The sequence below is a fragment of the Lontra canadensis genome, unplaced genomic scaffold (genome assembly GCF_010015895.1).
Source record: "Lontra canadensis isolate GAN:19392208 unplaced genomic scaffold, GSC_riverotter_1.0 scaffold158, whole genome shotgun sequence".
Taxonomy (NCBI): domain Eukaryota; kingdom Metazoa; phylum Chordata; class Mammalia; order Carnivora; family Mustelidae; genus Lontra; species Lontra canadensis.
In genome coordinates this window covers 978,287-991,828 of record NW_022631152.1, presented here as the reverse complement: position 1 = coordinate 991,828, position 13,542 = coordinate 978,287, and the positions used below count along the sequence as shown (strand labels likewise).

Sequence of the window (13,542 nt, the reverse complement as noted above, 5' to 3'; positions counted from 1 at the left end):
CAGGCACCCCTGCCCATGAATATTAATAGCAGCTACATTCACAATTACCAAAAATTCAAAATAACCAACATGTCTTTTAATAGGTGAATGAATAAACAATCTATAGTACCTTCATACAATAGAATTATTATTTAGTGCTAAGTGCTGAGCTGACAAGTCAAAAAAAGAAATCTAAATACATCCGCTAAGTGAAAGAAGCCAGTCTGTAAAGGCTACATATTGCATGATACTCCAACAAGGCACTCTGGAAGAGGCAAAACTGTAGAGACAGTAAAAAGATCAGTGGTTTTGCCAGGGGTTTGAGGGGATGAATAGATACATGAGTAGCTAGAACACAAGGGATTTTTAAGGCAATGAAATTACTCTGTATGATACTATAAATGGCAGGTACATGACATTATATATTTGCCAAAATCCAGAGAACTGTAGAGTACAATATAACCCTAATATAAGCTATGGATTTTAGTTAGTAAAAATGCATTAGTGTTGGTTCATCAATTCTAACAATTGTATCAAAGTAATGCAAGATGTTAAAAGTAGGGGAAATTCGTAGAGGGTGGAAAAAGAATATATGGGAGATCTAGTGAATCCTTACTATAAACCTAAAACTACTCTAAAAATAAAGTCTATTAAAAATAATAAAAATAAAAGTACTTTTAAATTTTAAAAAGTTTATTATCTTACAGATAAATAACACATTTTCATATTATCAAGGAGGATAGATAAAATTAATATTATGTAAGACTAGAAAAACAAACATTTTTGGAACTTAAAAAGCCTAATTCTTTTCAGTATTATTAACATTGGTGAAGGAGAATCCCCTCTAAATCATTTTTTAAGTCAACCAGACTTGGGAACTTTTTTTGTAGCAGGGTATTTAAGGTTCTGGTATTTAATTGCCTGGATGAGAAAATCAGCTGTGAAATTTTCTTGCTGTTTGATCAGATGACTTAGTGTCTTTGATTCTGTTTTCCTTATTTGTAAAATAAGAAATAATAGGATATACCTCAGAGAGTTGATGTATAGAAGTATTTCCAACTGGGGGCACCTGGGTGGCTCAGTTGGTAAAGCATCTGACTCTTGATTTTGGCTCAGGTCATGATCTCACCTCAGATCATGATATCACGGTTGTCAGGTTGAGCCCTGCAATGGGCTCTGTGCTGGGTGTGGAGCCTGCTTAAGATTCTCTCTCCTTCTCCCTCTGCCCCTCCCCCCACTTCTCTTAAAAAAAAAAAAAAGAAAAAGAAGTATTTCCAACTGGTATATGATAAATTTTCAAAAAATGTTAACTATCAATTCTACCAATTAAATTAAATTATTATTAAATATTTTATTTATTTATTTGACAGACAAAGATCACAAGTAGGCAGAGAGGCAGGCAGAGAGAGAGGAGGAAGCAGGCTCCCTGCTGAGCAGAGCGCCTAATGCGGAGCTCGATCCCAGGACTGTGGGATCATGACCTGAGCTGAAGGCAGAGGCTTTAACCTACTGAGCCACCCAGGTACCCTATCATTATTATTATTTTTTAAGGAGGCTTCGAGCAGGGCCTGAACTCATGACCCTAAGACAAAGACTTGAGCTGAGATCAAGAGTCAGATGCTTAACTGACTGAGCCAGCTAGGCTCCCCCAATTATGAAACTAAAATTTTATTCATCAAAATCTTTACCCTAAGAAAATTCTAATTATGATTCACTCTTATTGAATGTGCTCTAGTGCCAACAATAATCAAAAGATTGTATCGTTAAAGTTGCAAGATGATTATACCTTCCTAAAAATATTCTGTGTATTATCAATCTTGTTATTCAAAGTTTAATAGTATAAACCAACATGCATTTCTTGTTCCTGATTATATCACATAAACTTCCAGTTAAAAAGATACATTTATGCGGGGTGCCTGAGTGGCTCAGATGGTTAAGCATCTGCCTTCAGCTCAGGTCCTGAACTCAGCATCCTGGGATCAAGCCCTGCAGCTGGGTTCCCTGCTCAGTGGAGCCTGATTCTTCCTCTTCCTCTGCCATTCCCTCTGCTTGTGCTCTCTGACTCTATCTCTCTGTCAAATAAAGTGTTCAAAAAAAAAAAAAAAGATTTTTGAAAATCTTTCTATTAATAATATTTCTACTTTATTTGCTGTTTAGATTGACAGATTTATAAGACTCCCACCTGGCTCACTGACTTTGCCAACCTTAAACCATTTTAAGAACCAAAAGAGTAGGACACATTACTACGCCAGTGACACCAATATGTGAGTTAATCTGTCTTCTGACTGCAATCTGGTTTTCTTATTCAGTGATCTATAGCTGGCTACGGCTTTTTGGTTTTCCCCTTTGATCTTTCAGTCCTTGGCTTAAATACGTAAGTCCTCCCCTCTTCCCAGACTTCTCCTAAGGGATAACAGAATTGTCTCATCCTCAGTATTTTTCTTTGCCTACCTTGGTATTTTTGGTGTCCATACCTCCAAGGATGTACTTTCTCCCCGCTGTTCAGTGGGGAGACTGCTTCTCCCTCTCCTCTCTGCTCATGTTCTCTCTCTTGCTATCTTGTCTCTCTCTCTCTCAAATAAATAAATAAAATCTTAAAAAAAAAAAAAAAGAAGAACTTTCTGGAAACTGCTTAATTTTTAGTAAAACTCTAGCCTGTTAATTCTTTGATGCTCTGTCCTGGGCACAATTCAGGGCTCTCAACCACTTCAGTCCCATTATTATCAAGAGCTGGGACAAAATTTTTTTCCATTCTAAGCTCCAAAGAGCATAGGCTAAAAATGAAATTATATTTAAGTAATTGATATTTTAACTTAAATACTATACCAACTATCAATCTAAGGAAAATAAATGTTTATGTTTTTATGGTCTATAAACAATGTTACTACTTAAAAAAAAAGAGATTTTACTTATTTTACTTATTTGAGAGAGAGGGAGAGCATGAGCATGAGTATGGGGATCCCCTCTGAGCAGGGAGCCCAACGTGGGGCTCTATCCCAGGACCCTGGGATCATGACCTGAGCCAAAAGTAGAAGCTTAACTGACTAAGCCACCCAGGTACCCCCTCAATGCTATTACTTTTTAACTGTCCTAATTGCCCTAATAATATTCTATGGAGAAGTTTAACATTTTACTTCTTAAGAATGAAAAGACATTACATATTTTTATGTATCCACTAAGAAAAAGAAAAGTGCAGGGTACCAGGGTGGCTCAGTCAGTTAAGTGGCTGACTTAATTTCGGCTCAGGTCATGATCCCAGGGTCACAGGATCAAGCCCCACATTGGGTTTGGTGCTCAGAACAAAGTCTGTTTGTCCCTCTCCCTCCTCTTACTTGTGTACTCTCTCTCTCTCACATGAATAAATAAAATCTTAAAAAAAAAAAAAAGGAAAAAGACAAGTGCTTACCACGGCAGACAGCCCAAGCATCTTCATCACATTTCTCACCACTTGTTCTCAATTCAAAAAAATTATATTCTTCAAGGCTTAGAAGACCATTTCCATCCAAATCAATTACTTCAAATATATCTAATAAAGTTGACCTAAAATTACAAAAATAGGAAATTATTTGTCTTCAAGACAACTAGACTAAAATGAAGTAATATCAAGGCATTAAACAATTTTTTAAAACTAAATGTACCCAGATATATTTCTTACTAAGTCTACTTGAGATAAACAAGCTTCTAAAACAACCATAGTATCTCAACACATAGGAGGACCTTAATGAATAGTAATCCCCTCCTTCTCTTCTCCTTTCTCCAATCTACTCTCTTCTTCCTCTTCTACACAATGTTATTATATATATCTAGTGTATGAGAGAGCCACCTAAATATTTGGATTTCATATTTGGCAGTTATCTAAGTTAACAGTGTAACTAGAAGGATCTATTTCCAAGGCAGTGCCTACCTAGTCAGGTAGAAATCTGTAGATGTGTGACTAAAGTTGACTTGCTAAATGCGTGGAACACAGAAATGAAAGGCAATCCCAGATCTGTGAATGGAAAATCATTTTCAAATGCCTAGTGAATGAGTTGAGTTATTGAATTCGAATCTAGGGGTAGGGGTGGTGGCTGGCCAAAGGAAAGGATGGAAGACAGGCTATTGATCTATAACCTGTTTAGATGTTATAGTTCTAGCCTTAATAAACAAAACTTACCTAAATTCTTTTGTAAGAGATAATTCCCCTGTTTCATCTCTATATACAAGTTGAGCCTCTTCAGTTATTGGTTTTATTTCTTTCTTCAGCCTACAGCCAGTTGTGGAAGGAATTAACCAATAAATTCCAGGTCCTAGTTCACCAGTCCACCCAAACACCTTTTCTCAAAAGAATTAAAAAACAACAACCACCATGAATCTTACTGACTTTTGATCTTTCTTCTGAAAGAGAAGTGTAAGAAGTTAATTTATCAATATTCACCAACTCTGTTATGCTTCTGTTAATCTTTTACAGGCTTCAAAATCTTTTTATTGGGGAGCCTGGGTGGTTAGTCGTTAAATGTCTGCCTCCAGCTCAGGTTATGATCGAGCCCCACATCAGGCTCCCTGCTGGGTGGGAAGCCTGCTTCTCCCTCTCCCACTCCCTCTGCTTCTGTTCCCTCTCTCACTGTGTCTCTTTCTTTCAAATAAATAAATAAAATCTTAAAAAAACTTTTTGTTAATGGTAGCCCTGGCACAAGACCATTAGATGTAGTTCATAATATATTTTAAAAACAAATGCCTAACAGTATAGTAGTAAGAAGTTACATAACTTCTCAATCTTCCTCAGTAATCTTCAAAAATGTTTGTGATGCAAATACCTTCAACAGAAAGCAGAGATCTTAGAATAATTTTTCAGTCACAAATCCCTAGTTTGATTCAAAACAAAATATTCGAAACAAAAATATGTGATTTGTAAATTAGATTTCAATAACTGAAATTAAATATATTTCAAGAGTTCACTATTTGTATGAACTAGCCACATTTGTAAGAGTGTAATTATGTAGACAGAAGCACTGGAATTCTACTATCATTTATGTAATATGGACTATACAACAAGATGGTAGAATCCCAGATAAACCTACCTTACACAAAATTCTTTTCCATCACAGTATATTTATGAGTGCCAGGACATTTGTATGGGAAACATTTTATTCTTCTGTTTCATAAAAGAAAGTATAATGGCATCTCTCTATGGACCTTCTAGGTGTGTTCTGGAACCAAACGGCTACTTATAAAACCTAGGGGTTATCTCTGTCAAATATATTAAATCTAAGCATTTTCTCATGGTGTATAATAGCAAGCAAAAATTTGCCCTTCAGCACAGAATCGCCTTAGGGAATTCTACCCAGTATTGTATCCAAAAACTTCCAAAATGCAGATGTATTTTAGATCATCCTGGGGACTCATACACAAAATAAAGTTGCTTATCTGAATTCTGGGTTCAGCCCTATTTCTGCCCTCACAAGTCAGAAGAACCATAATCATTCTAAAGTAACACCATTCTATCTCGATACAAGAGTAATCCAATAAAGCTAGGGTCAGGGTCATTTTGAAGCCTAAAGATTGACCAAATCCCTCCTTGGGAAACCATAATCTTATAAACTGGTCAGATGTAGGCTGATATCCAGGAGTGAGAAGCAGTTCCTGCTGTTTCCTAATACATGTTATCCTGAGAATTTCCCTATCTCCACATATAACCTTGAGCTGCCACTGTGGATGGCAAATGGAAAGTCTTTCAAGGGCACAAAACTTTGCTTAAAGAAAATTGTGAAACTAAAACTAAAGCTAAAAATCTTTTGTAAATATGACACATTACAGAAAAACAGAAGCCGATATAGTAAAAAGGTAAATAGAAACTCATTCAAAGTTTATTACAGGCTTGCTATGTACTAACATTTTTATACATGCAATATCATAAGAAAGTAATTTTATCCAAAACAAAATGGGAAAAGCTACTGTCTTAGACAATGCTTTATCTTGAACTTTACTTCGTAGTCAGTTCTGAAGAAGAGTTTCGTCAAAACATTAGCTTCTGTCATTTTATTTGTTTCTTGCCTGTAACTATTCTTGCCTGTTAGGAAGCCTACAATAAAGACTTTTATACAACATTCCATCAGGGAAATGTTTGTCTGCCGCTGGACCTATATAAAGATTAAATATGATACTGCAGTAAGCCCTTGAATAGTATTATTCCTGTTGTTGTGTAGCCGATGTATTTTGTAGTCCTCATAAAATAAATAGCCACATTTATGTATCTGCTTCACATATTTGGCCTCTGAGTAAATATATAATTAGGAAAGATCAGAACAACCCCACAGGCAACATATAAAACCATTTAAAAGCATTCCTTCGGATCAATCTATTTTTGAACCCTATAATGTAAGTCAAGCCTGAGGATAGGAATCTTGAAGTTTTTCTTTTTTGCAGTAGGATTATAAGAAAGACAAACATCTAAAGCAACTTTTCCAAAGTCTTGAATTGCTTGTATTTAGGGAAAAAATCCACTGGCATCAATCGTTTTCATTGCATATAAAAAAAAATGTTCACATGTGAGTCATCTGGGCATTTAGAGAAGAAGAAAGTGAAGTAAAATGTCATACAACTTATAAGTTATGAAGCTAAGACCACTAATCAATCCTCAGCTCTTAATCTCAGCAAACAAGAAAAAATTCAACAAAATTAATGAGACATATATAATATGCATAGTGCTTAAGTACTGTATATACCCTAACTGGAGGGGAAGATACAAAAATTAAAAACAAATATAGAAAAACTACTATTTTCCCCAAACTTGAGATCATATTATATTTTCAAATTAAACATTAGGAAATAAACATGTATACTTCTCTATTTCGTAGTTCAGTAAAACACATGAGTTGTAGATTTGCTTGACTCTCATTTTCCTTAAGAATATATAAGGCAGTATCAACTGATAACCAAGGGGATGGTTTTCCTAGAAACAAAAAACCCAAACATCTTAAAATAAGCAATTACTACTTACTCTTTCCTATGTAAACAGAAGCTGGTGGTTTCTTTCCCCTTTGGATTTTTTTTTAAAGAAATACATAACCTGTTTTTATATAGAAACACATAACCCATTTTTATATAGAAACATCACAGCATCTATAACAATATACAGTGACCTTGCTAGAAATATTGTCTATACTTACTCTCTAAAAATCAGAACTTTTCTTAAATTTACCAGAAAGCTGAGGTTGCAAGGCCTGAAATCCAAGAAAAAACAAACCCTTCCCAAGAGAGATGAGATTCAAGCACTAGCTTACCTATGGAAAGGCACTGGGGGAAAAGATGTAAGACCCCACCTATGTGGTGGCAAGTCCATAATTTACATCTCCAACTGGAACCTTTTCTTTGAACTTTAGACCCATATAATCAACTGCCTATCTGGCACTTGAACTTCTATGTCTAAAACTGACCTTCTCCAACCCCTTAAAAAAAAGCAACTGTCCATCTATATTCTGTCTCAGTCTCAGGAAATAGTAATTCATCCTTCCAGTTGCCATACTTCCAATCAAGCCAAAAATCTTGAAATCATCTCTTTTTTCTTCTCTTGCATATGATAGCCAATCTTCAGGAAATCCTGTGGTTTAACCTTCAAAATATATCCAGGATATCCACTTCTTATCACTTCTACATTTCTGATTCAAAGCATCAGCAGTACCTTCCTAGAAGTCTGCAATAACATCATAGCTGGACACCTTACATGCACTTGGGTACATTTCAATCTATTTCCAATATAGCAACCTGACTGCTTTTGTTAAAATATGTCAGATTACGTACTGTCTCTACTCAAAATCCTCTCATGGAGTTGAGAGCTGGATTAATGTTGCTCCCACCCTAACAATAAGAAACAGTACATGAATCATAATTTCTTATTCCTTGAACTCTGATGAGTTCAAGGAAAAATCACAATTTTTCCTTGAACTCATCAGAGCTGAGGTCCCAGCGTAACCAAGTAGTATGAAATCCAAGAAAAGTCACACCCTTCCAGGAAGACAGGAGATGCAAGCACTGGCCTATCTGTGGTGCAGCATGGCAGACTAGATGTCAGGCGCCATGTAAGTGGAAAAAGAAAAGAAAGAGCAGAAGAGATATTTGAAGAAATAAAAGTGGAAAATTTTTCTAAAAATAATGAAAGACAGTAAGTAAAAAATGCAAGCATAATAAATACAAACACACTCCACAATAACAGCATCAGTGAGAAAAACAAAAGTACCTAGACACATATTCAAACAGTTGTAAATTAAAGATAAAGAAAAAATCGTGAGGGCAGCCACGGGGAAAATCCTCCTAAGGTTCCTCATTTCTCTCAGAAGCCCAAGTCTTTATCATAGCAAAAGCAAACCAACAAACAAAATCATTTCTACCCCATTTTGTCCTGGTTCCTCCCTGTCTTCATCTCCTGCTTTATTCCTTCATTCTCCTAGCTCATTCTAGCCATTCTAGTGACCTTGCTATTCTTTTAACACCAGTCACACTCTCACCTCAGAGCATCTGACAGAGTATTCCCTCTATGTGGAACTACCACTCTTCACTCATCCCTTCCACCAGCCTTATATCCAGAAAGCTTACTCCCTTGCCTTCTGTGGAAGACAGCAGAAATGGCTGCCCTCTCTATATTCACAGTACATTACAGTGCAACTTTGCAGCTCCTCCAAGAGAAATGTCTAGTTCTCTATGTTATAAATCTGGACTTGCTTGTAACCTGCTGTGAAAACAAAATGTAGCAAAAGTCTCAGGAAGCCCTAAGTGCTTCTGCTTTTTCTTTGAGTTCCCAGTTACATGAAGAGAACAAGTCCAGGCTAACTCACTAGAAGGTAAGAGATTAAATGGGACAGAGTCGAGTTGTCCCAGCTGAGACCGCACAAAGAGACCAGCCAAGACCAGTAAAGCCAGCAATGACCTAACCTGCAGCTGATCACAGATGCATGAGTGAGTCCTACAGAGAAAAACAAAGCACAGCTCAAAACAAAATAACTATTTAGCAAACCTGCTTACTAGTGAATAACTATTTAATTGTTTTAAGCCACTGAGTTTTGGGGTAATTTGTTATATAGCAGTTGATAATTGTTACACCTCTTTCAAAGTCTTTGCTCAAAGGCCAACTTCTTAATGAAGTATACACTAATCACTCCATTTCAATGGCAACTCATATTCCCTCAGGTTTCACAATGCCTTATGCCTCTCTATTTTTCCCATAGGACTTGTCACTTTCTAATATGCCCTATCATTTACTATTTATTATGTTTATTATTTATTATTAGTTCCCCCACTAGAATGTAAGTTCATAAGAGCAAGAATTTTTGTCTTTTTTGTACTCTGTTGTTGTACATGTACTCTCATGTATCCTAAACACCTAAAATGATATTTGATATATAAGGCCCTCAATTGATAACTGATAAATTATTGAATAAAGGAGCTCCTTCATAAGAATATGGAGAATTAACATCTGCATTGAATATGCAGGCCTATCTTGATACTTTTATCTAAAAAGGTGATTATTGTAATTGTCACTTAAAAGCATCAACCACCAAATGTTTTAAGTATCTCATAAGATATACAGTAAAAACTTTTATAATCTCTACCTTAGGAAGAAAAAAGAACAGAGTGGGGAAGATTCATCTAGTTATAAAGTAAACATTTTCTTATTATGTAAACATAATAAAAGAAAAATAAAAATTGATACTTAGAATAATCAACATTAAAAGGATATCTAGGGAAAGTACCCTTATAGACATTTTCACTAATTAAAAATACAATAACCATTTCAGACACTAGGAGATTAACTTGTACCTAGCATTTATATACAAAAAAACAATATTACCATGAATGCAAAGATTATTAATAAAGGTTGTTTGCAGTTCATATTGGCACAAATTATGTTCCTATAAAACTTCTCTTAAACATATTAATTCTATAAAATTCTATATTCCATTCTATAAATGGAAAAGCTAAAAATTAATTAGTAAATAAAGTTAATTCTATGTCATAAGGAAATCAGTGTACACTTTGTTCTGCTTTTAAATGAATTAAAATATAACATGCTTTAAACATAACAAAAAACAACTTAAATACTTTGCAAAATATGATAACACAGTCCAAATATAAACTAATTCTTTCTTGAAGTATATATAATTATATTTCTTAGGTAGATTATTTTCTTTACTAAGGCTACCAAATATCTACATAAACATTTTCAAAGAGGGTATAAATTGAGATTTTAAAAATACATGAAAAACTTAAAACTTGCCTTCAACTTGACTCAGGTTTAATGGTTTAATTGTTAGATAAACCATGGATCTCTGAGCTATTTGCATCCTATATTGATGACTAATGATTTCACCATCTTCTTCTAAGAAAAAGCAACCTTTTGATTGTACACATTGCCACTCCTGAAATGAAGGAAAAAAATTCTTTTCAAATACTTAGTAAATGTTTCTAGCATGCAGAATAATAAAGAAAAACTGAGGAGGATATAAAAGAAATGTCAAATATAGCACTGATCTCCAAGAATCTGCGATATCATTAAGAGGTAAAACAAACAAACAGAAAACCAATCTAACATAATCCAATTATAATTGACAATAGTACACGGTTAGAACAAGAAAATAATCACATGTGCAAAATAATAACTCTAGTTCCTAAAATAATGCCTGGCACATTGTAGGTATTCAATAGTGCCTGACTGATGGGGGGCGGTGCTTGGGCATCGATGTAAATGGTGAGGGCAATCTATGAACCATATCTTGAAGGATTAGCAGAGTTTATGAAAAGCTAGGAAAAGACATCACGGAAAAAAGAAGTAAGAAAGATGAAGTTCATGAGAGTGAGGGAAGTACTGAAACAGCGTAATAAATAAAAATGGTGCAACAGGGGCACCTAGGTGGCTCAGCTGGTTGAGTGTCCCTACAGGTCTTGGTTTTGGCTCAGGTCATGATCTCATGGGTTACGGGATCAAGGACCCTCCCCACTTCCCATAATGAGTCCGGCTCTGCGCTCCACAGGGTATCTGCTTGAGGATTCTTTCCCTCTGCCCCTCCCACCACTCATGTGCTCTCTCACTCGCTCTCTCTCTCAAATAAATAAATAAATCTTTTAAAAAATGCTGCCATGATAATTAGGGCAGGATTGGTGCTTGGAACATGGTAAAAATGATTAAGGACCACTAAAACTGATGTTGAAAGGAAAAGTGATGACTTTGTATTTAAAAGTTAAAGTATATGACAACCAAAATTACCTGTACAAGTCCAGGTAACCAAAACAATACTGAATAAGTTTTACAGGTATAACAAAATGCTCATAAATATCAATTTTGAGAAAATGTTCTTTGTGATCATTTCTGCTATTCTGGTTAGCCAAATCCCTTCTGGTTGAAATCAAAAGCTCCAGGAGCTCTCAACTAGAATTAAATAAAACTCGAAGATGACGCCATATGCAAAAAGTAAAAAATTCTCCATTGAAGATATGAGAAATTGTGTCATTGCCATAAATGTGTACAAAAATACCCTTCAATTTATCATTATAGGCTTGTCTACCTATAATGTAAAACATATTTACAAGGTTTTGAAATGACTTTATAAAAAAGGATTTGAAAATTATCTGGAAGGATATTTAAATAATAAGCCCAAGACTTTAATCATATTAAGAAAGCTACTGAAACCATATGCATTAGCTATATACAATATATAAAAAACACTAGTAATTGATTATAGAATTACCTACTATGGCACTAAAAAGGGGAGAACAAAGATAAATTACATTGAGCTGAAGGCAGACGCTTAAAGACTGAGCCACCCAAGTACCCCACACCCACTTTTTTTTTAAATGAATTTTTAAATTTTTTAATAAACATATAATGTATTTTTATCCCCAGGGATACGGGTCTGTGAATCGCCAGGTTTACACATTTCACAGCACTCACCATAGCATATACCCTCCCCAATGTCCATAACCACACCACCCTCTCCCGACCCCACTCCCCCCAGCAACCCTCAGTTTGTTTTGTGAGGTTAAGAGTCTCTTATGGTTTGTCTCCCTCCTGATCCCATCTTGTTTCATTTATTCTTACCCCCCAAACCCCCCACGTTGCATCTCCGCTTCCTCCTATCAGGGAGATCACATGATAGTTGTCTTTTTCTGATTGACATATTTTGCTAAGCATAATACCCTCTAGTTCCATCCACGTCATCGCAAATGGCAAGATTTCATTTCTTTTGATGGCTGCATAGTATTCCATTGATACCACATCTTCTTTATCCATTCATCTGTTGATGGACATCAAGGTTCTTTCCAGTTTGGCTATTGTGGACATTGCTGCTATAAACATTCGGGAGCACGTGTCCCTTCGGATCATTATGTTTGTATCTTTAGGGTAAATACCCAGTAGTGCAACTGCTGGGTTATAGGGTAGCTCTATTTTCAGCTTTTTGAAGAATCTCCATGCTATTTTCCAGAGTGGTTGCACCAGCTTGCATTCCCACCAACAGTGTAGGAGGGTTCCCCTTTCTCCGCATCCTCGCCAGCATCTGTCATTTCCTGACTTGTTAATTTGAGCCATTCTGACTGGTGTGAGGTGGTATCTCATTGTGGTTTTGATTTGTACCTCCCTGATGCCGAGTGACGTGGAGCATTTTTTCATGTGTCTGTTGGCCATCTGGATGTCTTCTTTGCAGAAATGTCTGTTCATGTCTTCTGCCCATTTCTTGATTGGATTATTTGTTTTTTGGGTGTTGAGTTGGATAAGTTCTCTATAGATTTTGGATACTAGCCCTTTATCTGATATGTCATTTGTGAATATCTTCTCCCATTCTCTCAGTTGTCTTTTGGTTTTGTTGACTATATTATTTCTTGTGCAAAAGCTTTTGATCTTGATGAAGTCCAAATAGATCATTTTTGCCCTTGCTTCCCTTGCCTTTGGCAATGTTTCTAGGAAGAAGTTGCTGTGGCTGAGGTCAAAGAGGTTGCTGCCTGTGTTTTTCTCAAGAATTTTGATGGATTCCTGTATCACATTGAGGTCTTTCATCCATTTTGAGTCTATTTTTGTGTGTGGTGTAAGGAAATGGTCCAGTTTCATTTTTCTGCATGTGGCTGTCCAATTTTCCCAACAGCATTTGTTGAAGAGACTGTCTTTTTTCCATTGGACATTACTTCCTGCTTTGTCGAAGATTAGTTGACCATAGAGTTGAGGGTCTATTTCTGGGCTCTCTAGTCTATGTGTCTGTTTTTGTGCCAGTACCATACTGTCTCGATGATGACAGCTTTGTAATAGAGCTTGAAGTCTGGAATTGTGATGCCACCAACTTTGGCTTTCTTTTTCAATATTCCTTTGGCTATTCAAGGTCTTTTCTGGTTCTATATAAATTTTAGGATTATTTGTTCCATTTCTTTGAAAAAAATGGATGGGATTTTGATAGGGATTGCATTAAATGTGTAGATTGGTTTAGGTAGTATAGACATTTTCACAATATTTGTTCTTCCAATCCATGAGCATGGAACATTTTTCCATTTCTTTGTGTCTTCCTCAATTTCTTTCATGAGTACTTTATAGTTTTCTGAGTATAGATTCTT

The 13,542-nt window shown here is 35.7% G+C and overlaps 1 protein-coding gene across 2 annotated transcripts in view; it reads right to left on the bottom strand.

Moving 5' to 3' along the window:
- EFCAB7 (EF-hand calcium binding domain 7) overlaps positions 1 to 13,542 on the bottom strand; it is a 49,178-nt gene that overhangs the window by 14,079 nt on the left and 21,557 nt on the right. For both annotated transcript variants that reach the window (XM_032844861.1, XM_032844860.1), the window contains exons 7-10: positions 10,226 to 10,367; positions 6,798 to 6,907; positions 4,133 to 4,290; positions 3,386 to 3,519 (exon numbers count right to left, since the gene is read on the bottom strand). In XM_032844861.1, the coding sequence (XP_032700752.1) occupies positions 3,386 to 3,519; positions 4,133 to 4,290; positions 6,798 to 6,907; positions 10,226 to 10,367 (544 nt within the window). The remainder of the gene's footprint in view (positions 1 to 3,385; positions 3,520 to 4,132; positions 4,291 to 6,797; positions 6,908 to 10,225; positions 10,368 to 13,542) is intronic.